Here is a 26,540-nt window from a genome sequence, read left to right as displayed (position 1 = left end):
GGACTGTTGATGACTGTAAGGCATTGAGTTAGACTGTACAGCAGGCTTAGCTTTAGCTGAACACAGGAGATGATGCATGTCCACAACAGTGGGTATGGTGAACCATCACACATCAACTGTGGTGTGTGTGGTGTGTGTGTGTGTGTGGTGTGTGTGTGTGTGTGTGTGTGTGTGTGTGTGTGTGTGTGTGTGTGTGTGTGTGTGTGTGTGTGTGTGTGTGTGTGTGTGTGTGTGTGTGTGTGTGTGTGTGTGTGTGTGTGTGACCAGTGTTTGCACTTGTCTGGTTGTTACAGGAAAACAAAACCGGAGACTCGGACAGGAGAAGGAAAAAAGGAAAAACAGCATCAGACACGGTCTCTACATGCAAGTCAACCACAACTGGTTTGCTTTGGTCACGGTTGAGTTGGCTGACCGCTGTAGGCGAGGGGGGAGAGGGTCCACAGGGAGAGGGGGATCAGGGATGAGAGAGGAGGAAAGGATGGCGGGAGGGAGAAAGGAGGGATGATCTAGGGCGAACCTCCTCGTGCAATTCCCACAATGGTCTCTGGAGTCCATGAGCTCTCTAGAAGCCTGTCTCTGTTTCCTACCTGCTCTTTTCTCCTTCTTTCTCTCTCACTTCTCTCTCTCTCTCTCCCTCTTTCTCTCTCACTTTTCTCTTTCTCACTTCTCCTTTCCTCTGTTACTGTCACATCCCTCCTCTACTCTCTGAAAATTGGATGACGAGTGTGTGTTTGTATGTGGAGAGTGTGTGTGTGTGTTTGTTTGTATGTGGAGAGTGTGTGTGTTTGTATGTCTGAGAGTGTGTGTGTGTTTGTGATAAAATCACTATATTATTGTTGTCTTAGACACCTCTGACAACTGATAACCAATGATCCCTCAAAAAAAATTAGGCACTCAGCAAATTTCGGGTCTTCTGAGCAGAAACTTGAACGATGTGAAAACTTCCAGCGCGAGTTTACTGTGAATATTGAGGCTGCACCTGCTAGAGGTTGACCGATTCATCAGAATGGCCGATTAATTAGGGCCGATTTCAGGTTTTCATAACATTCGGTAATCTGCATTTTTGGACACAGATCATGGCCGATTACATTGCACTCCACGAGGAGACTGTGTGGCAGGCTGACTACCTGTTATGCGAGTGCAGCAAGGAGCCACAGTAAGGTGCTAGCTAGCATTAAACTTATCTTATAAAAACAATCAGTCTTAACATAATCACTAGTTAACTACACATGGTTGATGATTTTATTAGTTTATCTAGCTGGTCCTGCGTTGCATATAATCGATGTGGTGCCTGTAAATTTATCATTGAATCACAGCCTACTTCGCCAAACGGGTGATTTAACAAGCGCATTCATGAAAAAAGGACTGTCGTTGCACCAATGTATACCTAACCATAAACATCAACGCCTTTCTTAAAATCAATACACAAGTATATATTTTTAAACCTGCATATTTAGTTAATATTGCCTGCTAACATTAATTTATTTTAACTAGGTAAATTGTGTCACTTCTCTTGCAACAGAGTTAGGGTATATGCAGCAGTTTGGGCCGCCTGGCTCGTTGTGAACTGTGAAGACTTTCTTCCTAACAAAGACAGCCAACTTCGCCTAACGGGGGATGATGTAACAAAAGCGCATTTGCGAAAAAAGCACAATCATTGCACGAATGTACCTAACCATAAACATAAATTCCTTGCTTAAAATCAATACGCAGAAGTATATTTTTTGAAACCTGCATATTTAGTTAAAATCCAGGTTAGCAGGCAATATTAAACTAGGGAAATTGTGTCTCTTCTCTTTCGTTCATTGCACGCAGAGTCAGGGTATATGCAACAGTTTGGGCCGCCTGGCTCATTGCGAACTAATTTGCCAGAATTTTACGTAGTTATGACATAACATTGAAGGTTGTTCAATGTAACAGGAATATTTAGATTTATGGATGCCACCCGTTAAGATAAAATACGTAACGGTTCCGTATTTCACTGAAATAATAAACATTTGTTTTCTAAATGATAGTTTCCGGATTCGACCATATTAATGACCTAAGGCTCGTATTTCTGTGTGTTATTACGTTATAATTAAGTCTATGATTTGATATTTGATAGAGCAGTCTGACTGAGCGGTGGTAGGCACCAGCAGGCTCGCAAGCATTCATTCAAACAGCACTTCAGTGTGTTTGCCAGCAGCTCTTCGCTGTGCTTCAAGCATTTTGCTGTTTATGACTTCAAACCTATCAACACCCGAGATTAGGCTGGTGTAACCAATGTGAAATGGCTAGCTAGTTAGCAGGGTGCGCGCTAATAGCATTTCAATCGGTGACGTCACTCGCTCTGAGACCTTGAAGTAGTTGTTCCCCTTGCTCTGCAAGAGCCGTGGCTTTTGTGGAGCGATGGGTAATGATGCTTCGAGTGTGGCTGTTGTCGATGTGTTCCTGATTCGAGCCCAGGTAGGGGTGAGGAGAGGGAACGGAAGCTATATACTGTTACACTGGCAATACTAAAGTGCCTATAAGAACATCCAATAGTCAAAGGTATATGAACCGTAAGGCTCTCCAGAGGGTAGTGAGGTCTGCACAACGCATCACCGGGGGCAAACTACCTGCCCTCCAGGACACCTACACCACCCGATGTCACAGGAAGGCCATAAAGATCATCAAGGACATCAACCACCCGAGCCACTGCCTGTTCACCCCGCTATCATCCAGAAGGCGAAGTACAGCATCAAAGCTGAAAAACAGCTTCCTCAAGGCCATCAGATAAACAGCCACCACTAACAAGTGGCTGCTGCCAACACAACACTGACTCAACTCCAGCCACTTTAATAATGGGAATTGATGGGAAATGATGTAAATATATCACTAGCCACCAATGCTACCTTATATAAATGTTACTTACCCTACATTATTCATCTCATACGCATACGTATATACTGTACTCTATATCAGACGGTATCTTATGTAATACATGTATCACTAGCCACTTTATAACTATGGTACTCTATATCATCGACGGTATCCTTATGTAATACATGTATCACTAGCCACTTTATACTATACTATGCCACTTTGTTTACATACTCATCTCATTTGTACATACTGTACCCGATACCATCTACTGTATCTTGCCTATGCTGCTCTGTACCATCACTCATTCATATATCCTTATGTACATATTCTTTATCCCCTTACACTGTGTACAAGACAGTAGTTTGGAATTGTTAGTTAGATTACTTGTTATTACTGCATTGTCGGAACTAGAAGCACAAGCATTTGAACTCGCATTAACATCTGCTAACCATGTGTATGTGACAAATAAAATTTGATTTGATTTGATTTGAAATACAAATGGCATAGAGAGAAATAGTCCTAGAATTCCTATAATAACAAAACGTAAAACTTCTTACCTGGGAATATTGAAGACTCATGTTAAAAGGAACCACCAGCTTTCATATGTTCTCATGTTCTGAGCAAGGAACTTAAACGTTAGCTTTTTTACATGGCACATATTGCACTTTTACTTTCTTCTCCAACACTTTGTTTTTGCATTATTTAAACCAAACTGAACATGTTTCATTATTTATTTGAGGCTAAATTGATTGTTATTGATGTATTATATTAGGTTAAAATAAAAGTGTTCATTCAGTATTGTTGTAATTGTCATTATTACAAATAAATAAATAAATAAAATCAGCCGATTAATCGGTATCGGCTTTTTTGGTCCTCCAATAATCGGTATCGGCGTTGAAAAATCATAATTGGTCAACCTCTAGTACCCGCTTTAAGTTACAGTTTCAGATAGCGGTCAAGAAGACTACTGTGGCTATTTGATCATAATGTAGGCCTAACAGAGTGGCCTTTCATCAAAAACAATGGAGAAAGTGCATCCCATAACATTCCCTATCATTCAGCCTACAGTAGCAGCCAATGTGTGGTGTTCAATGTAGGTCTACATTCCATGAGACTTCTGAAAAAAACAACATGCAGGGCTTGACATTAACCTGTTAATCCACTTGTCCTTCAGACAAGGATGTGACTGAAAATGTTGTGTTGTTTGATGCAAAATAAAATGCATTACTATACCCATACCATTATTACAGAGAATCAGAATTGAACCAACACCACCCTCCCAACATAACCTCTATGACAGTAATCTGGTGTGATTGATGTGGATTTCTCTTTGTTGTTACGTGTTGTGATGCTACTTGATCCCCCATGATCCCTGTTAGTGTGATTAAACCTTGCGGAGGTGTGTGTTGGCACCGTTCTCACCGACTGCGGGGGTTAATTGACAATTAAAAGTGTCAGACCCCTCTTATAGTGAGGCTACAACAGGATTTTACTTCATGCTTCACACACACACACACACACACACACACACACACACACACACACACACACACACACACACACACACACACACACACACAAGCACACACGCACACACGCACACACACGCTCGCATGCATTTACACGCCATGTAAATAAATACTTATCCTGCATTAAGACAGAGCTCTCTGTGAGTAGGGTTTGGCATGGTGTGTTAGCAGAGAGAAATGTAAAGCCATATTCCATCACTACCATAATCCCTGTTTGGAAACGCAGAGTACACAACACAGAAATACAATAAGAGGACAGGAGGAGGAAAGGAGAGAATGATAGGATAAGAGGACAGGAGATCGAGTAGAAGAGGTGAACACTCTGCCCCAGTGCAAACGCTCACCTCCTTGGGCCCTTATCCACAATCCCCTAACTCACGTGTTGGCCACTTCAACTGTGTACGCGTGTGCTTGTGAGTGCACTTGATAGCACCACTCAGTAGGGGTCTCACCTCTTTGGCTGCCTGCTTCCCAGCCTGCTGCTGCTGCTGAGTCAGAAGCTGAAGATGCAGCTGCTCCTGCTGCTTCTTATAGTACTCCTGTAGCTGGGGAGGGGAGGAAGGAGGGAAAAGAGGAGGGAAATTGATCAAAAGCCTCCTGTGACAGCAAACCCCAGGCCTAGCTGCAATAACACAAGGTACAATAGAGAGCAGTAAGACTGAGAAGGTGTGTGTGTTTATGTGATGTATAATCAGTTTCCACAACAACTAAAGCAGGTAGACAACATGTTATTGTAATGTGTTCCGTATAATGTGTATAAGTGTATAATGTGTATAGGTGTATAATGTGTATAGGTGTATAATGTGTATAGGTGTATAATGTGTATAGGTGTATAATGTGTATAGGTGTATAATGTGTATAGGTGTATAATGTGTATAGGTGTATAATGTGTATAGGTGTATAATGTGTATAGGTGTATAATGTGTATAGGTGTATAATGTGTATAGGTGTATAATGTGTATAAGTGTATAATGTGTATAGGTGTATAATGTGTATAGGTGTATAATGTGTATAGGTGTATAATGTGTATAGGTGTATAATGTGTATAGGTGTATAATGTGTATAGGTGTATAATGTGTGTATAGGTGTATAATGTGTATAGGTGTATAATGTGTATAGGTGTATACTGTGTATAGGTGTATAATGTGTATAGGTGTATAATGTGTATAGGTGTATAATGTGTATAAGTGTATAATGTGTATAGGTGTATAATGTGTATAGGTGTATAATGTGTATAGGTGTATAATGTGTATAGGTGTATAATGTGTATAGGTGTATAATGTGTATAGGTGTATAATGTGTGCAGGGAGTGAACCTACTGGAGAAGCATTATCACCATGTAAAAGAGGTAGATAAACCAGTTAGCAAATACACACGTCTTTCTAGATAAATGTTGATTCTCACGTGGTAAAAGGATGAAGGAGTGTTCTGTCCCCAAGGAGAGATGTGCAAACATGACCTAACAGGAGTGTTCTGTCCCTCTAGGGAGAGAAATGACACAACAGGAGTGTTCTGTCCCTCTAGGGAGAGAAGTGACACAACAGCAGTGTTCTGTCCCTCTAGGGAGAGATGTGCAAACATGACCCAACAGGAGTGTTCTGTCCCTCTAGGGAGAGATGTGCAAACATGACCTAACAGGAGTGTTCTGTCCCTCTAGGGAGAGAAGTGACACATCAGGAGTGTTCTGTCCCTCTAGGGAGAGATGTGCAAACATGACCCAACAGGAGTGTTCTGTCCCTCTAGGGAGAGATGTGCAAACATGACCCAACAGGAGTGTATGTGCAAACATGACCCAACAGGAGTGTTCTGTCCCTCTAGGGACAGATGTGCAAACATGACCCAACAGGAGTGGTCTGTCCCTCTAGGGACAGATGTGCAAACATGACCTAACAGGAGTGCTCTGTCCCTCTAGGGAGAGAAGTGCAAACATGACCCAACAGGAGTGTTCTGTCCCTCTAGGTAGAGATGTGCAAACATGACCCAACAGGAGTGTTCTGTCCCTCTAGGGAGAGAAGTGCAAATATGACCCAACAGGAGTGTTCTGTCCCTCTAGGGACAGATGTGCAAACATGACCCAACAGGAGTGTTCTGTCCCTCTAGGGACAGATGTGCAAACATGACCCAACAGGAGTGTTCTGTCCCTCTAGGGACAGATGTGCAAACATGACCCAACAAGAGTGTTCTGTCCCTCTAGGGAAAGACTTGCAAACATGACCCAACCTGAGTGTTCTGTCCCTCTAGGGAGAGAAGTGCAAACATGACCCAACAGGAGTGTTCTGTCCCTCTAGGGAGAGAAGTGCAAACATGACCCAACAGGAGTGGACTTTCTTCCTTTAAAAATAATTATTTAATGTTCACCTGAAACACCTGGACAGCCCCGTAAATCTTGGTGCCCTACAGTAGCTGGCATGGAAGGCGTCGCCATAGCACCAGAGACACACAGTTATTTATGGGCTGCTTGCTTACCGGGTTGGGGGAGGAGGGACATGTTCTGATGTGGCCATTTTGAAGGAGAATCAAGGTGTATCAGCCTGATCGCTAGAAATAAACTTTGATGTCGTTGTTTGAAAAGGTCAGGAGAGCGATATATCCTCAGCGCTAAAATGAAACAAAAAAACATCTCCCAACACTGGGAGCGAACTCGAGATGCTCGGAGAGCGTTGCTCACACCACTGCGCCACAGCCGTTCACAATGCTCTAGCAAGCCTTGAGAATACTGATGATACTTGATGGCCCTTGCGCATCGTTTTTCATTATTTGGTTTTAAGGCTTCCTCAAACCATAGCCCTAACCTTAACCACTCAGAGTTAATGCCTAAACTGTTAACCTGCGAGTTGTTTCTGTTTAATCCCGTAACCACGCAGAATTAAATAGACGTTCATCCATAACATGTCACATTTTGAAAGGAAGCTATGACATCTTGTTGATCTTTATAGTCTGAACAACTCGCCTAGTTACTGTTAAACGTAAAGTCATATGGTTTCAACCAGCCTGTGTTTCAGATCAGAGAAGATGAGGGAAGACTTCTACTGGCTGGTACTGTTACTACTGACGAGAGACAGCCTGTTTCTGTTTGTCTGACTAACTAATCAATCATTTACCAAGGACACTCCATGAGGATAAGCATCTCCCTGTGCTCTGACAGCCTGTTGCAACAACAGGGGAATGTGTGTTTCTCTTTCTATTCCTCTGATTCTGTCCATTTCTCTTATTTATTCTTTGTCCCTCCCATTTTTCCCTCTGTCCCACCTCCCTGTCTTTCCATACTCCATAGGCAGAGTTAATCTCTCCTCTCCAAGGCAGTGGCTACCTCCCTTTCACAGACACACACACACACACACACAGACACACACACGCATGCACACACAGACACACACACACCCACACACACACACAGACACACACACAGACACACACACAGACACACACACGCATGCACACACAAGCTAGGCTGGTGCTGGAGAGTTGTAAGAATAATTAAGTGATAATTAAGGTATTTTTTATGATGTGATTCAGTGGCTCTGTAGCATTAAGAGAGCCACTCACCTTGCCAGCCTATTACCAGCCTATTACCGTGACCTTGCCTTGACTAACACACCGAGAAAGAAACCAGATCAGCTGTGGTGTAATTAAAGGTTAAAGGAAAAGTCAAGGTTAAACCACCACACACACACACACACACACACACACACACACACACACACACACACAGTGCAAAGTCTCCAAGGGATATGAAATGTAATGATCCAATGACTGATGTGGTCTGTGATTGCTGCATGTGGTGTGTGTGTGTGTGCTGATTTGTGGCTGATTTGCTGCTATAGACTAGGTGGCAGTCATGGTGTGGTTAATTAAGTGGGAGAGTTGTGTTAAACTCAAGTGGTTTTAAAAGCAGAGGTAAAATGGCCTTACACAAGTGTGTGTGTGTGTGTGTGAGCGTGTGTGTGTAAGTGTTTCACCCCCACCGCCTCTCTCCTCGTTAGAGTAAAAAGACCTGTGCAAGCTCTTCTTAACCATCTCATTCCCAGAGAGACAGCATATTTCCATTACCATCCATTTTGTCAGATCTTCCCACTGCAATTTAAAATGGCCTAAAGAAACAATTCCTTATTAAATCTACTGTCTGTTCAAGCCCTGGACATATGTGTGTGTGTTCAATTTATCTGTTGTAGCCCTGCCTCTGTCAGAACTACTGTTCTGTCTACACACTTTTAATAGCTGCCTATTCAACACGTACAGGAGAGGAAGTGGGTGTTACAGTCCATTCTGAAAGTATTCAGACACCTTGACTTTTTCCACGTTGTTACGTTACAGCCTTATTTTAGAATGAATCAAATCAATTCCTCTTCAGTCTACACACACAAAACCCCATAATGACAATGCAAAAACTGGTTTTTAGACATTTTTGCAAATCTATTAAAAATAAAAACCTGAAATATCACATACATATTCAGACCCTTTACTCGGTACCTTGTTGAGAAAAATGCGAGAAACTCCCCAAATGCAGGTGTGCCAAGCTTGCAGCGTCATACCCAAGAAGACTCGAGGCTGCCTTGAGTATGACGCTACAAGCTTGGCACACCTGCATTTGGGGAGTTTCTACCATTTTTCTCAACAAAGTATTTTCCCCAGTCTGTGGTTATGAGCTCTCTGGAGCAGGTTTTCATCAAGAATCTCTCGATCCTGACTAGTCTCCCAGTCCCTGAAAAACATCACCACCGCATGATGCTGCCACCACCATGCTTCACCATAAGAATGGTGCCAGGTTTCCTCTAGACGTGACACTTGGCATTCAGGCCAAAGACTTCAATCTTGGTTTCATCAGACCAGATAATCTTGTTTCTCATGGTCTGAGGGTCCTTTAGGTGCCTTTTGGCAAACTCCAAGCAGGCTGTCATGTGCCTTTTACTGAGGAGTGGCTTCCGTCTGGCAACTCTACCATAAAGGCCTGATTGGTGGTGTGCTGCAGAGATGGTTGTCCTTCTGGAAGGTTCTCCCATTTCCACAGAGGAACTCTGGAGCTCTGTCAGAGTGACCATCGGGTTCTTGGTCACATCCCTGACCAAGGCCCTTCTCCTCTGATAGGTCAGTTTGGCCGGGCGGCCAGCTCTAGGAAGAGTCTTGGTGGTTCCAAACTTCTTCCATTTAAGAATGATGCAGGCCACTGTGTTCTTGGGGAACTTCAATGCTGCATAATGTTTTTGGTACCCTTCCCCAGATCTGTGCATCGACACAATGCTGTCATGGAGCTCTACAGACAATTAATTCAACCTCATGGCTTGGTTTTTGCTCTGAGATGCCCTGTCAACTTTGGGACCTTATATAGACAGCTGTGTGCCTTTCCAAATCATGTCCAATTAATTGAGTTTACCACAGGTGGACTCCAATCAAGTTGTAGAAACATCTCAAGGATGATCAATGGAAACAGGATGCATAAAAAAAAAACTGTTTTCACTATGTCATTATGGGGTATTGTGTGTACATTGATGAGTGGAAAAAATTATGTAATCCATTTTAGAATAAGGATGTAACGTAACAAAATGTAGAAAAAGTCAAGGGGTGTGAATATTTTTGTACATATTACATATTATATTATGATGATATTATGATATTATGATGATATTATGATGATTGATTACTTATTATAATAAAGTATTTGTCACGCCCTGATCTGTTTCACCTGTCTTTGTGATTGTTTCCACCCAACTCCAGGTGTCACCTGTTTTCCCCATTAGTCCCTGGTGTATTTAGCCCTGTGCTTCCTGTCTCTCTGTACCAGTTCGTCTTGTTTTGCCAAGTCAACCAGCGTTTTTCCTAGCTCCTATTTTCCCCAGTCTCTGTTTTTTCCTAGCCCTCCTGGCCCTAGCCCTCCTGGCCTTAGCCCTCCTGGCTCTAGCCCTCCTGGCCCTAGCCCTCCTGGCCTTAGCCCTCCTGGCCCTAGCCCTCCTGGCCTTAGCCCTCCTGGCCCTAGCCCTCCTGGCCCTAGCCCTCCTGGCCCTAGCCCTCCTGGCCTTAGCCCTCCTGGCCCTAGCCCTCCTGGCCTTAGCCCTCCTGGCCCTAGCCCTCCTGGCCTTAGCCCTCCTGGCCCTAGCCCTCCTGGCCTTAGCCCTCCTGGCCCTAGCCCTCCTGGCCCTAGCCCTCCTGGCCTTAGCCCTCCTGGCTCTAGCCCTCCTGGCCCTAGCCCTCCTGGCCCTAGCCCTCCTGGCCCTAGCCCTCCTGGCCTTAGCCCTCCTGGCTCTAGCCCTCCTGGCCCTAGCCCTCATGGCCCTAGCCCTCCTGGCTCTAGCCCTCCTGGCTCTAGCCCTCCTGGCTCTAGCCCTCCTGGCCCTAGCCCTCCTGGCCTTAGCCCTCCTGGCTCTAGCCCTCCTGGCCCTAGCCCTCCTGGCCTTAGCCCTCCTGGCCCTAGCCCTCCTGGCCCTAGCCCTCCTGGCCTTAGCCCTCCTGGCTCTAGCCCTCCTGGCCTTAGCCCTCCTGGCCCTAGCCCTCCTGGCCCTAGCCCTCCTGGCCTTAGCCCTCCTGGCTCTAACCCTCCTGGCCCTAGCCCTCCTGGCCTTAGCCCTCCTGGCTCTAGCCCTCCTGGCCCTAGCCCTCCTGGCCCTAGCCCTCCTGGCTCTAGCCCTCCTGGCCCTAGCCCTCCTGGCCTTAGCCCTCCTGGCCCTAGCCCTCCTGGTTTTGATCCTTGCATGTCCTGACGCCGAATCCGCCTGACCACTCTGCCTGTCCTGACCTCGAGCCTGCCTATCGCCTGGTACTGTTTGGACTCTGACCTGGTTTATGAACTCTCGCTTGTCCCTGACCTGCCTTTGTCTACCCCTTTTGTTATAATAAATATTGGAGCTCAACCATCTGCCTCCTGTGTCTGCATTTGGGTCTCACCTTGTGCCCTTATAGTATTCAAACGTATTGTATCCCAACAATGGGACTGACATAGGCTTTAAGGGAACTCATACACTTCTGTAAGCGTCATTGAAGCTACAAAAATGTAAATGATCGACCTTAATATTTCATAACTATGCAACAGAACATTATGAACATAATTACATTTACACTCATGGGCGTCCCACTGGGTCATATCTCAATAACCCAGCAGTTTTTAAAGAAAACAACCCAACTAAGTGACCCAACACCTACAACCCACCAGTTGGGTCAACCAAACAACCCAGCAGTTGGGTCAACCAAACAACCCAGCAGTTGGGTCAACCAAACAACCCAGCAGTTGGGTCAACCAAACAACCCACCAGTTGGGTCAACCAAACAACCCACCAGTTGGGTCAACCAAACAACCCACCAGTTGGGTCAACCAAACAACCCACCAGTTGGGTCAACCAAACAACCCAGCGGTTGGGTCAACCAAACAACCCACCAGTTGGGTCAACCAAACAACCCAGCAGTTGTGCCAACCAAACAACCCACCAGTTGGGTCAACCAAACAACCCAGCAGTTGTGCCAACCAAACAACCCAGCAGTTGGGTCAACCAAACAACCCAACTAAGTGACCCAACACCTACAACCCACCAGTTGGGTCAACCAAACAACCCACCAGTTGGGTCAACCAAACAACCCAGCAGTTGGGTCAACCAAACAACCCAGCAGTTGGGTCAACCAAACAACCCACCAGTTGGGTCAACCAAACAACCCACCAGTTGGGTCAATCAAACAACCCAGCAGTTGTGCCAACCAAACAACCCAGCGGTTGGGTCAACCAAACAACCCAGCAGTTGTGCCAACCAAACAACCCAGCAGTTGGGTCAACCAAACAACCCAGCAGTTGTGCCAACCAAACAACCCAGCAGTTGTGCCAACCAAACAACCCAGCAGTTGTGCCAACCAAACAACCCAGCAGTTGTGCCAACCAAACAACCCAGCAGTTGTGCCAACCAAACAACCCAGCAGTTGTGCCAACCAAACAACCCAGCAGTTGTGCCAACCAAACAACCCAGCAGTTGTGCCAACCAAACAACCCAGCAGTTGTGCCAACCAAACAACCCAGCGGTTGGGTCAACCAAACAACCCAGCAGTTGTGCCAACCAAACAACCCACCAGTTGTGTCAACCAAACAACCCACCAGTTGTGCCAACCAAACAACCCAGCAGTTGGGTCAACCAAACAACCCACCAGTTGTGTCAATCAAACAACTTGTTTTAGAGTGTGTGTATTTGCGTGTGGTGTGTGTATGTGTATTTTTGTGAGTGTGTATGTGGACTAATTTGCGAAGGTGTGTGAGGTGAGAAGGTCGGGGGGCGTGTTTGGTGCTAGCAATGACAGCGTTGTGTTAAATATTTGACAGTTGTGTTGTATGTGTGGGTGTGTGATTGTGTGTTATGTGTGTGATGTGTGTTTAATATTTGACAGACTTGAGATGTTGCCTGCCAGGTAAGAGTGGTTGCCATGCCGAACCAAACAGAACAAACACACTCCCGCCTCCAACACACACCCAGATCATAGCACCTCATCACACACCCCTCACCAACCAACAACCAGGACATGTTAACTGGTGCCCAAAGACGGCTAACATAAGCTTTCGCTGGCTGCGAAGTGTGTGTGTGGCTGGGTGTTACATTGCTAAAATAAGCATTTGTAAGTGTTTGGCTATGCTCACTGATGGGGATGTGCTCGAGGACTAAACAGGCTTTATAGAATTGGCAAGTGTGAGACTGTGTGTGTGTGTGTGTGGGGGGGGGGGGGGGGGGGTGTCTGTGCCAGAGGATACAATCACAACCAGTGTCAGCACCTCAACATAGACACATCTAGACATGCTGGGTTGGGACTGAGCCCAGGAAGGAGTGTGTGTGTGTGTGTGTGTGTGTGTGTGTGTGTGTGTGTGTGTGTGTGTGTGTTACCTGCTGAAGCATAAGGGCCTGTTGTTGTTGCAGCAGGGCCTGTAGCTGAGGAGGGGACAGGATCTGCTGCATCTGTTGAGGACTGATCATCTGGGGGGTCAACATAGCCATGGACATTGGCACCTAGAAGGAGTGGACCACAGAGAGTTGCATATATAGCACACACACTCACATGTATGTGCACACAAGCACACACGCACAAACACACACACATCCTTGACACTGTGACACACACTGCTGGCATCGTGATAAAGTTGGCACTGTGTGTGTGAAATCAAAGAGAGATAAAACCTAGCGATGTAATCTCCCTATGGAATATAAAGTCTTATCTGCTCCAATAAACAGATGATTATGAGTCTCCATCCACACAATCAGGTCTTTGAGAGCAGAAAGGCACAACAAACAATCAGATCAGATGTTATCTGGGAAAAGGCTGGGGGCAGGCTGGGACACAGACACATTTGGCAGCTACGGGTGATGCGCCGCGCTAGCAGATTCTAAACACACACACACACACACACACACACACACACACACACACACACACACACACAGATTTGGCAGCGTGCAGTGATGCATCGGGATAGCAGATACAGCGCAATGCTAATCTGATTACAAACATACTGTGACTGAATGGAGACAAACTAACCGCTCAGAGAATAACACACCACTGACAGAGTAACAGAAAGCATTGGTGATATCCTCTGGCCAGGAGCTAACGCAAACAGCATCCACCTGTCGATTGACACACACATACAAGCACGTACTGCATGGTACGCACACACATCCACCTGATGATTAAGTGCTTTCCTCCTCTGTCAGTGAATTTGCCTTGAACACTACAGATTTCACAGCCATCAAGTAAACTCCACAGTCAGCCCACAGAGAGAGAGAAGAGGGGAGAGAAGAGGGGAGAGAAGAGGGGAGAGAAGAGAGGGAAAGAGAGAGAGAGAGAAGAGGGGAGAGAAGAGAGAGAGAGAAGAGGGGAGAGAAGAGGGGGGAGAAGAGAGGGAAAGAGAGAGAGAGAAGAGGGGAGAGAAGAGGGGGGAGAAGAGAGGGAAAGAGAGAGAGAGAGAGTGAAGGAGAAAGACTGAGACAGATAGAAATAGACAGATTAAAAGAGAGAGCAAGAGAAATCCATGCTGTTGTTGAGTCCAACACTCTTAGAATTAGTGGTGACTTCAGGAACCCTGGAGTTCCTCAAGGAACCATTGCTAGTCAAATGTTCATAGTTACACCTTTGGTTAATTGCGGGGTTCTTGGAGGAACCTTTAATTGTTCAATGTAGCAACCTTCCTGGAGGAACCCTGGAGTGGAGGTGTGGCTTAGTAGGTGCGTGGCTTTAATATATATATCTCTATGGGCCACCTGTTAGAGTCCATGTCATTCCTGTTCATCTGTTCTGTTGTATTGTCATCCCATGTTAAGGTTGAACACTGATAGTTTTGTAGCTTTAATGAGTCTAACAGAGGTGATGAGTTCCTCAAGAGCCTATGCAAATCCCGAAGTTGGAATAGTTACCACTTTATTACTGTGTGTAATCAGCCATGTTAATATTATTAATATAGTAGAATATGTAATATGCATAAATGTTTGAGGAAGATTTTAATTTAGCCAACTTAACATGGTGAACAGGAAAGACATAAGCCACCCCTCCAATGATAGGCTGCTACCCCCCAATATATTATTAAAAAGGTTTAAATTGAGCCCTTCCCATCACAAAAAGGTTCCGGGTTTCAACCTTCACACAGAAGTTCCTTGAAAAAACCTTTTCAGAGGGGTTTTGGCAACCCAGTGTGGCAACCCAAAAGGTTCTTCCAGGCACTTTTACAGCTGATACCCAGCAGGTGAGCTATGATCCTCTTTCACGAGAGATGAAGTGAAAGAGAGAGATGATAACGTCTTCCTTTACAACCCACAGCTCAATAGAAATAATACTCTGTGCTCAATACAAATAAGGCCTGTTAGGAAGAGATGGCTGCTTTAACAGAGATATACGACCCTGGGTTAGAACCTCCCGTATATGGACATTAATCTCAAATCCTCATGTGGAAAAACAGCTTTTCTCTCTCTTCCTCTCTCCCCTCGCTCTGTTTGTTTCTCTCTCTCGTTGCCGCTCTCCTCCTCGCTCTGTCTGTTTCCCTCTCTCTCTTCCTCTCTCCCCTCGCTCTGTTTGTTTCTCTCTCTCGTTGCCGCTCTCCTCCTCGCTCTGTCTGTTTCCCTCTCTTTCTGCCTCTCCCCCTCGCTCTGTCTGTTCCCTCTCTCTCTGCCTCTCTCCTCCTCGCTCTGTCTGTTTCCCTCTCTCTCTGCCTCTCTCCCCTCGCTCTGTCTGTTTCCCCCTCTCTGCCTTTCTCCCCCTCGCTCTGTCTGTTTCTCTCTCTCTCCTTGTCTCTAGTTCTGTTCTTCTGTCTCTCTGTTTCTCTCTCACTCTCTCATTCTGATATTGGCAGTCATCTGTTTTGCAGCGCTGCATGGCTGCGTGTCTCCCTGAGCAGTCTATTTATTCGCTGCCTGAGGGGCGGCAGGGGAGAGAGGGAGGTAGAGAGAGAGATAAACAGAGAGACAAAGAGGAAGAGCTGTCAGTGGTAAATTAAATCTGTAAAGGGCTGATTTGACTTTGTAAACAAGATTGGCCATAAATACTAACACCCTCCCTCCCTCCCTGTGTTATCAGCTGCAGCCTGTGTGTCGGGCCCTGTCCAATCCCTTATTGTAAGCTGCCATATCGTGATCAAACAAGCCATCCATATCACAACACACTCAGGGAGAGGAGGGGAGAGGGGGAGACTGAGAGGGAGGGTGAAGGTAAGGGGTAAAGGGAACAAGGGTAGACAGGTACAACAAGGGTGGGTGCCAAGAGATCTGCGTCTATCGACCTGTCTTTCTGTGTGTCTGTAGAGGGAGAGTGACCCCTTATTGTTTATCTGACATCCACACAGAGAGGATCACAGTGACATAACAACACACGACACACAATCAACAGGGACCTGGGCATTAGGAGGGCAAATGATAGTGTGAGGGGGGGTGAGGAAGGGTGAGGTGGGGGTGAGCAGGTGAGGCGGCGTGGGTGAGGAGCAGGTGAGGGTGAGGAAGGGTGAGGTGGGGGTGAGCAGGTGAGGCGGCATGGGTGAGGAGCAGGTGTGGAAGGGTGAGGTGGGGGTGAGCAGGTGAGGGTGAGGAAGGGTGAGATGGGGGTGAGCAGGTGAGGGTGAGGAAGGGTGAGATGCGGGTGAGAAGGTGAGGGTGAGGAGCAGGTGAGGGCGAGGAAGGGTGAGGTGAGGGTGAGGAGCAGGTGAGGGTGAGGAAGGGTGAGAAGGTGAGGGTGAGGAGCAGGTGAGGGTGAGGAAGGGTGAGGAAGGGTGAGGTGAGGGTGAGGAAACAATTTGAATCCGCCAGCGCTGCCGGTGCTGCTCGTCACTCTTGGCTGGAAAATGAAAACCTGTAATTAATTGCTCTTGTGCATCCCATTCTCTCCTCCTGTCAAACACACACACACACAGTCTCTCCCCCTGACAACCCATACATTCTATTTCATACACATGCTCATTGACATTTTCAAGTTGCTGGCGCAATTATTACTGTAGTTATAGCACCTTTCTGTGTGTTGCCGGACGCACTGGTGGCAAGTCTGAAAATGTGTGTGTTTGTGTGTGTGTCCGTTCATGTGTGTGTGTAGTGTGTGACTGGGGCTGAAAGCTGAGTTGTTAAGGTTTGATGCTGTTAATTGCCCCTATAATCTAATATCACAAAGCGGTGTGATTACGGAAGCGCGCAGTGCGTCGGCTATACCTCGCCACCGCCTCCCAGCGCCAGGGAGAAAACAAAAGGGGCACCATTAGCGGTTTGACGGGCCCTAACAAAAGATGCTCACAATGTGGAATTATATTTTCATTCGGCTTTGTCTCTCCCTCTGAATGATTTCTTCCCTTTCATTGTCCTGTGAATAGGGGAGAGAGTGAAAAGCCAGGCAGTTTGAAGTCAGCCATTTATTAAATGCATTTCATTTTTCCTCTCTCTTCTTCTTTCTTCCCTTGGCGTTGCATGTTAATTTAAAAGAGAGAGATGCGAGGTAGATTAGTAGGAGCGGAGGTGGAGAGGGGGGAGAGGGGGATGAGACAGCTAACACATACAGGCTCCACTCTCAAACCTAGACAAAGACACACACGTTCCCTTTCAGAGAGACTGGAGAGAGAGGACGGAAGGGACAGGGGGAAAGAGAGGACATGGACAGAGAGACAAATTACAGACAGGAGGAATCAGCGAGGGGGGTTGGTAGAAGAAGGAGATAGAGAGAATGGACTATGTGCGATCTGGTCTGGTACATGACTAAAGCCTGTGTGTATGTGTGTGGGTCTGTGTCTGTGTGTATCTGTGTGTCTGTATGACAGACACACAGCACCATAAAAGTCAGAGACTGACAGAGGTCAACCTTTGCCACAGAGAGACACAGAACGAAGGGAGGAGAAGAGGATGAGAGGGGGAGGAGAAAGAGAGGGGGGGGAGAAGGGGAGGAGAGAGACACAACCATGTCGTTTCCAGAGAGTGGAGGGGTAATTAGAGAGGTTGTTTGAAGAGGGAGTTTAACTGATTAACAAACGAAGAGAGGGAGCGAGGGAGAGAGAGAGAGATGGAAGGCGAAAAAGTAAAAGGCATCACATCCCAGAGGGAGGGAGAGAGGGAGAGAGGGAGATGTATCATGCATTTCAATGAGGCTAGATCTCGCACTCCTCTCCTCCCTTGATGACTTTTCATTCCAGACAAGGAGAGCCCTGATTTCCATTTCAGATGAAATCACATGGATGTGAGCAGCTATGGAGCACGGCTGGACCAGCTAATAACCACACTGTAGACTCAGGCCTGGATTCAAAAGGAACGCATGACATTTCATATGGTGGTTGGGGAATGGATGATGACCCTGCTGTATGGGTGAAGACAGAACTATGGAAAGGGTATTTTTCTTTTCAAAAACTTCTTGACAAGAAACCAGTGAGGTGGATGGGTGTGTTGGTGGAGGGGTCGTTTCAACTGTTAAGGCCAGTCTAGTTGTAATGAGCTGTGGACCAAATGACCGTATTTAAACACACACAGCATATTTACATAAAGGCATGACGAATAGTGCCGCATTCTCTAGAGGCTCCTCTGCCAACTCCTATTAATGGCTAATTATCACATGGAGTGCTGCCGCACACACACACACACACACACACACACACAGACACACACACACACACACACACACACACACACACACACACACACACACACACACAGACACACACACACACACACAGACACACACACACACAGACACACACACAGACACACACAGACACACACACACACAAGACAGACACACACACACACACACACACACACACACACACACACACACACACACACACACACACACACACACACACACACACACACACACACACACACACACACACACACACACACACACACACACACACACACACATACTTTTCATTGTGTATAATATTAATGTAAAATTAAACTAAACTTCCAAGTATAATAATAATAATCCACACACATAGACAAGCAGGGCAGTGTTGTGAGAGAAGAAAAACAGTCTCTGTGCCCCCTGTGAACTTAACAAGTTGATGAATTTACAAATACAGCAATTTCCACCATGCATCTTTCACCCTAGCCCCCTGAGTCTTTCCCTTATTGTATTGTGTATGTATATGACTGTGTGTGAGCATGCATGTGTGAGCATGTGTGTGCGTGTGTGTGTGTGTGTGTGTGTGTGTGTAGGTATGCGTGCGTGCGTGTGTGTGAGATGACCAGAGGAGTGATGTGAAAGAGAGAAACTAACCTAGAATCAAGAGTATAAACAGCCTTTACATCTAAGTGATCTATCCTGTCTGACACTCTATGGGGACACACACGAGGCACATCATTGAAAAAATGACAAGAAGGCAGGAGGAAAAGAGAGAAAGACTGACACAGGCCTCCGCTTCCTCTCCTATCCTCCCTCCCTCATCTCCCTCTCACGTTAGGAACAAACCCCAGTGCTGTTTATCCCTGTCACTAAGAATTACCCACCTCACCCTGGGAGAGACCACTGTCACACACGCGCCCACATACACACACTCTCTCTCTCTCTCTCTCTCTTTAATGTCCTCCCTTTTCATCCGGGCATCTTTCTGTCATTCCCGAATCTCTCTCTCTCATGGTGTGTGGGTAACTCCTCTGCTTCCTGTTGTTTGGGTCATGATTTGTTTATTCATACAGTATCATCATCCTCCCTCCAGGTAAACAGGCTCTGAGGAATGAGGGGTGAGGGAGGTGAGAAGGGCCATTAGCAGAATGCGGAATACCAGGAGAGGAAAACAAAGTAGAGGAAAGAGGAAAAGGAAATACTTGCTGGACTATGAGAAGAGGAAAAGAGGGGAGAGGAAAGAAGGGGAGGAGGGACTAGATACTAGGCTATGAGGAGAGAGGAGGGACTAGATACTAGGCTATGAGGAGAGAGGAGGGACTAGATACTAGGCTATGAGGAGAGAGGAGGGACTAGCTACTAGGCTATGAGGAGAGAGGAGGGACTAGATACTAGGCTATGAGGAGAGAGGAGGGACTAGATACTAGGCTAGGAGGAGAGAGGAGGGACTAGCTACTAGGCTATGAGGAGAGAGGAGGGACTAGCTACTAGGCTATGAGGAGAGAGGAGGGACTAGATACTAGGCTATGAGGAGAGAGGAGGGACTAGATACTAGGCTAGGAGGAGAGAGGAGGGACTAGCTACTAGGCTATGAGGAGAGAGGAGGGACTAGATACTAGGCTATGAGGAGAGAGGAGGGACTAGATACTAGGCTAGGAGGAGAGAGGAGGGACTAGATACTAGGCTATGAGGAGAGAGGAGGGACTAGATACTAGGCTAGGAGGAGAGAGGAGGGACTAGATACTAGGCTATGAGGAGAGAGGAGGGACTAGCTACTAGGCTAGGAGGAGAGAGGTGGGACTAGCTACTAGTCTGGGAGGAGAGAGGAGGGACTAGCTACTAGGCTATGAGGAGAGAGGAGGGACTAGCTACTAGGTTATGAGGAGAGAGGAGGGACTAACTACTAGTCTGGGAGGAGAGAGGAGGGACTAGCTACTAGGCTATGAGGAGAGAGGAGGGACTAGCTACTAGGTTATGAGGAGAGAGAAGGGACTAGCTACTAGTCTGGGAGGAGAGAGGAGGGACTAGCTACTAGGCTATGAGGAGAGAGGAGGGACTAGCTACTAGGTTATGAGGAGAGAGGAGGGACTAACTACTAGGCTATGAGGAGAGAGGAGGGACTAGCTACTAGGCTATGAGGAGAGAGGAGGGACGAGCTACTAGGCTATGAGGAGAGAGGAGGGACTAGCTACTAGGCTATGAGGAGAGAGGAGGGACTAGATACTAGGCTATGAGGAGAGAAGAGGGACTAGATACTAGGCTATGAGGAGAGAGGAGGGACTAGCTACTAGGCTAGGAGGAGAGAGGAGGGACTAGCTACTAGGCTAGGAGGAGAGAGGAGGGACTAGCTACTAGGCTAGGAGGAGAGAGGAGGGACTAGCTACTAGGCTAGGAGGAGAGAGGAGGGACTAGCTACTAGGCTATGAGGAGAGAGGAGGGACTAGCTACTAGGCTAGGAGGAGAGAGGAGGGACTAGCTACTAGGCTATGAGGAGAGAGGAGGGACTAGCTACTAGGCTAGGAGGAGAGAGGAGGGACTAGCTACTAGGCTAGGAGGAGAGAGGAGGGACTAGCTACTAGGCTAGGAAGAGAGAGGAGGGACTAGCTACTAGGCTAGGAGGAGAGAGGAGGGACTAGCTACTAGGCTATGAGGAGAGAGGAGGAACTTAGAGCGTCACACAGCCCGCTTCAAATGGCCCCTGTGGTAATAGGAGTGTGTGGGGAGAAGGAAGGTATATTTTATGAGGGGGTGAAGGCTGTGTGTGTGTGCGTGTGTGCGCGCGTGTGTGTGTGTGTGTGTGTGTGTCATAAACAAAGGGTGATGCCTATCATATGAGTGTGGGTATAGAGAATGAAGGGTCTCCTTTGAGTGGGAACGATGTGCTGTCACTCTCATTACAAGCTGATGACAACCACACAGGTGGGTTACCAGCTGTCTCTTGCAGGAGATACTAGGTCTTCTAGCCTGCTGTCTCTAAAGAGGACAAACATGGGCCTTACAGCGAGGACAGACTGGATGGATACTGTATCATTTATTCACAATTTGGACTTGGAGGGATTCAACCCGCAGAGTTGGGGAGGTCACTGGTGGCTAAGGGACTGCTGAGGTGGAGGTAAGACAGAGAGGGGGAGAGGGGCTGGGAAGAGGGGGAGAGGGGCTGTGCTGTGGCGGGACTTAAGGCAGGGGAATAGGGGCTGGGGATCTGGGGATTATGGTTGGGGTGGGTCTGTCAGTGGCGTATTTTCGCGGTGTACTGAGGCTTGTCCAGCCCAGTGTCCTGGGACCACTCTGACAGGGGCCTGACAAACACACACACACACACACACACACACACATATATATACATACACACACACTTACGTGCACACAAACACACACCTCACTCTTACACGGGCCAGCCAAATGGGAAAACCCTTCTGGAGCGGACGGCCTGACACCAGCAAGTTCAAGTGGAAAATCTTCCTCTTTCGTCGCTCCTTCCCTTCCTCCCTCTCTACCCCCACTCCATCCATCTAACGTCCCAGTGCCTCAGAATAAAAATGATGACAAAGGTCCAGAGGCACACAACAGACGGGATGACACACACACAGCGAGAGAGAAACACACAGACACGCTCACACTTCGGGCACTTCAGAGGGAAGTGTAAGAGCCGTTATCGACTCGGCTTCATTACTGATTTCACTCGTGTTTCAAATCACAAAATAGTTTCACACTCCACTACCGAGACCACAACTCTCCCTCTCCATCCCCAACCCCCTATCCCTCCCTCATCTACTCCCTTCACTCCACTACCCCGACCCCAACTCTCCTTCTCCATCCCCAACCCTCTATCCCTCCCTCATCTACTCCCTTCATCCTCCCTTCATATCGCCACATCTCTTCCACTCCCTCAATTCCCATGGGGGACCAGTTTGACTGTTGCTCTGGATAAGAATGTCTGTTAAATGACCTAAACGTTATGTGTATGCTTGTCATCCAAGACTAGGGAGATTTTAGGATAGAAATAAACGGAACAGAGCTTTCCAAGAGGAAAACCTGGTTCAATCTGGTTTCCAACAGACAAATTCAGCTTTCATCAGGACAATAACCCAAAACACAAGGCCAAATATACACTGGAGTTGCTTACCAAGATGATATTGAATGTTTCTGAGTGGCCTAGTTACAGTTTTGACTTAAATCAGCTTGAAAATGAATGGCAACACTTTAAAATGGCTGTCTAGCAAGGATCAACAACCAACGTGACAGAGCTTGAAGATTTATAAAAAGAATAATGTGCAAATCTCTTATAGTCTTACCCAGAAAGACTCACATCTGTAATCGCTGCCCAAGGTGATTCTAACATGTATTGACTCAGGGGTGTGAATACTTACAGTATGTAAATGAGATATTTCTTGGCCATTAAATGTTTTAATCCATTTTGAACTCTATTTAAACCATTTTGAGGATGTAACAGAACACATTGTGGAATAAGTCAAGAGGTATGAATACTTTCTGAAGGCCCTGTACATCTGAAGGAAGCAACACATAGTGCTCTTTTATTTAACATCATGATCTGTAAAGGGGCCATAGCCCCCCCGTATGTTCTCTCCACTGACACAGAGAAGAGAGGGAGGGGAAAGCTAATTAGCATTAATCTAATGTTTCTTTTTGTTTTTTCTAATTAAACGACATGAACATAGGACACACCATGCTATTCAATTACACACTACACACCATGCTATTCAATTACACACTACACACCATGCTATTCAATTACACACTACACACCATGCTATTCAATTACACACTACACACCATGCTATTCAATTACACACTACACACCATGCTATTCAATTACACACTACACACCATGCTATTCAATTACACACACACACACCATGCTATTCAATTACACACTACACACCATGCTATTCAATTACACACTACACACCATGCTATTCAATTACACACTACACACCATGCTATTCAATTACACACTACACACCATGCTATTCAATTACACACACACCATGCTATTCAATTACACTCACACACCATGCTATTCAATTACACACTACACACCATGCTATTCAATTACACACTACACACCATGCTATTCAATTACACACTACACACCATGCTATTCAATTACACACACACACACACCATGCTATTCAATTACACACACACCATGCTATTCAATTACACACACACCATGCTATTCAATTACACACACACACACCATGCTATTCAATTACACACACACCATGCTATTCAATTACACACACACCATGCTATTCAATTACACACACACCATGCTATTCAATTACACACTACACACCATGCTATTCAATTACACACTACACACCATGCTATTCAATTACACACACACACACCATGCTATTCAATTACACACTACACACCATGCTATTCAATTACACACACACACACCATGCTATTCAATTACACACACACACACCATGCTATTCAATTACACACTACACACCATGCTATTCAATTACACACACACACACCATGCTATTCAATTACACACTACACACCATGCTATTCAATTACACACTACACACCATGCTATTCAATTACACACTACACACCATGCTATTCAATTACACACACACACCATGCTATTCAATTACACACTACACACCATGCTATTCAATTACACACTACACACCATGCTATTCAATTACACACTACACACCATGCTATTCAATTACACACACACACACCATGCTATTCAATTACACACACACACCATGCTATTCAATTACACACTACACACCATGCTATTCAATTACACACTACACACCATGCTATTCAATTACACACACACACCATGCTATTCAATTACACACACACACACACCGTGCTATTCAATTACACACACACACACACCATGCTATTCAGTTACACACACACACACCATGCTATTCAATTACACACACACATCATGCTATTCAATTACACACACACACACACCGTGCTATTCAATTACACACACACCATGCTATTCAATTACACACACACCATGCTATTCAATTACACACTACACACCATGCTATTCAATTACACACTACACACCATGCTATTCAATTACACACACACCATGCTATTCAATTACACACTACACACCATGCTATTCAATTACACACTACACACCATGCTATTCAATTACACACTACACACCATGCTATTCAATTACACACTACACACCATGCTATTCAATTACACACACACACACCATGCTATTCAATTACACACACTATACATGGGCTGGAGTCAAATTTGTGTATGTGTGGCCAATTAATTAGGGCCGATTTCAAGTTTTCATAATAATCGGAAATTGGTATTTTTGGACACCGATTTGGCCGATTTCTTTTTGTTTGTTTGTTTTATTACACCTTTATTTAATCTTTATTTAACTAGGGAAGTCAGTTAAGAACACATTCTTATTTTCAATGACGGCCTAGGAACGGTGGGTTAACTGCCTCGTTCAGGGGCAGGACGACAGATTTTTACCTTGTCAGCTCGGGGATTCAATCTTGCAACCTTACAGTTAACTAGTCCAACGCTCTAACCACCTGCCTCTCATTGCACTCCACGAGGAGCCTACCTGTTACGCAAATGCAGTAGAAGCCAAGGTAAGTTGGCAGCTAGCATTAAACCTATCTTATAAAAAACAATCAATCAATCAATCATAATCACTAGTTAACTACACATGGTTGATGATATTACTAGTTTATCTAGCGTGTCCTGCGTTGCATATAATCGATGCGGTGCATATCGTTGCTCCATTGTGTACCTAACCATGAACATCAATGCCTTTCTTAAAATCAATACACAGAAGTATATATTTTTAAACCTGCATATTTAGCTAAAAGAAATCCAGGTTAGCAGGCAATATTAAACAGGTGAAATTGTGTCACTGCTCTTGTGTTCATTGCACGCAGAGTCAGTGTATATGCAACAGTTTGGGTCGCCTTATCTGCCAGAATTTTACGTAATTATGACATAACATTGAAGGTTGTGCAACGTAACAGGAATATTTAGACTGATGGATGCCACCCGTTAGATAAAATACGGAACGGTTCCGTATTTCACTGAAAGAATAAACGTCTGGTTTTCGAGATGATAGTTTCCGTATTCGACCATATTAATGACCTATGGCTCATATTTCTGTGTGTTATTATGTTATAACTAAGTCTATGATTTGATATTTGATAGAGCAGTCTGACTGAGTGGTGGTAGGCAGCAGCAGGCTCGTAAGCATTCATTCAAACAACACATTCGTGCATTTTGCCAGAAGCTCTTCGTTGTGCATCAAGCATTGAGCTGTTTATGACTTCAAGCCTATCAACTCCTGAGATTAGGCTAGTGTAACCGAAGTGAAATGGCTAGCTAGTTAGCGGGGTGCGCGCTAATAGCGTTTCAAACGTCACTCGCTCTAAGACTTGGAGTGGTTGTTCCCCTTGCTCTGCATGGATAACGCTTCTTCGAGGGTGGCTGTTGTCATTGTTTTCCTGGTTCAAGCCCAGGGAGGAGCGAGGAGAGGGACGGAAGCTATACTGTTACACTGGCAATACTAAATTGCCTATAAGAACATCCAATAGTCAAAGGTTAATGAAATACAAATGGTATAGAGAGAAATAGTCCTATAATTCCTATAATAACTACAATCTAAAACTTCTTACCTGGAAATATTGAAGACTCATGTTAAAAGGAACCACCAGCTTTCATATGTTCTCAGGAACTTAAACGTAAGCTTTCTTACATGGCACATATTGCACTTTTACTTTCTTCTCCAACACTTTGTTTTTGCATTATTTAAACCAAACTGTACATGTTTCATTATTTATTTGAGGCTACATTGATTTTATTGATTTTATTGATGATATTAAGTTAAAATAAGTGTTCATTCAGTATTATTGTAATTGTCATTATTACAAATAAATAAAAATAATCGGCATCGGCTTTTCTTTGGTCCCCCAATAATCGGTATCTTTATCGGCGTTGAAAAATCATAACCAGTCGACCTCTAGTACCAATTGTATCAAAAGTGTGTGTGTGTGACAAGTGTGGTTGGCACAGACTGCATTGTGATGCACACGTGGCAGGTCAGAGAGACGTGGTATATCATGCTAT

General features: G+C 45.5%; 1 protein-coding gene across 18 annotated transcripts in view; it reads right to left on the bottom strand.

The window, feature by feature from the left end:
- LOC139413462 (forkhead box P4) overlaps nt 1-26,540 on the bottom strand; it is a 190,873-nt gene that overhangs the window by 47,830 nt on the left and 116,503 nt on the right. For 14 of the 18 annotated variants that reach the window (XM_071160883.1, XM_071160888.1, XM_071160889.1 and 11 more), the window contains 2 exons: nt 13,214-13,336; nt 4,826-4,918 (listed from right to left, as the gene is read on the bottom strand). In XM_071160883.1, the coding sequence (XP_071016984.1) occupies nt 4,826-4,918; nt 13,214-13,336 (216 nt within the window). The remainder of the gene's footprint in view (nt 1-4,825; nt 4,919-13,213; nt 13,337-26,540) is intronic. The other 4 variants (XM_071160886.1, XM_071160887.1, XM_071160902.1 and 1 more) reach the window with 1 other exon arrangement.

This window comes from Oncorhynchus clarkii, chromosome 7 (assembly GCF_045791955.1).
Source record: "Oncorhynchus clarkii lewisi isolate Uvic-CL-2024 chromosome 7, UVic_Ocla_1.0, whole genome shotgun sequence".
Lineage (NCBI taxonomy): Eukaryota > Metazoa > Chordata > Actinopteri > Salmoniformes > Salmonidae > Oncorhynchus > Oncorhynchus clarkii.
The sequence above is the reverse complement of the archived record's forward strand: the minus strand, read 5'-3'. Positions and strand labels throughout refer to the sequence as shown.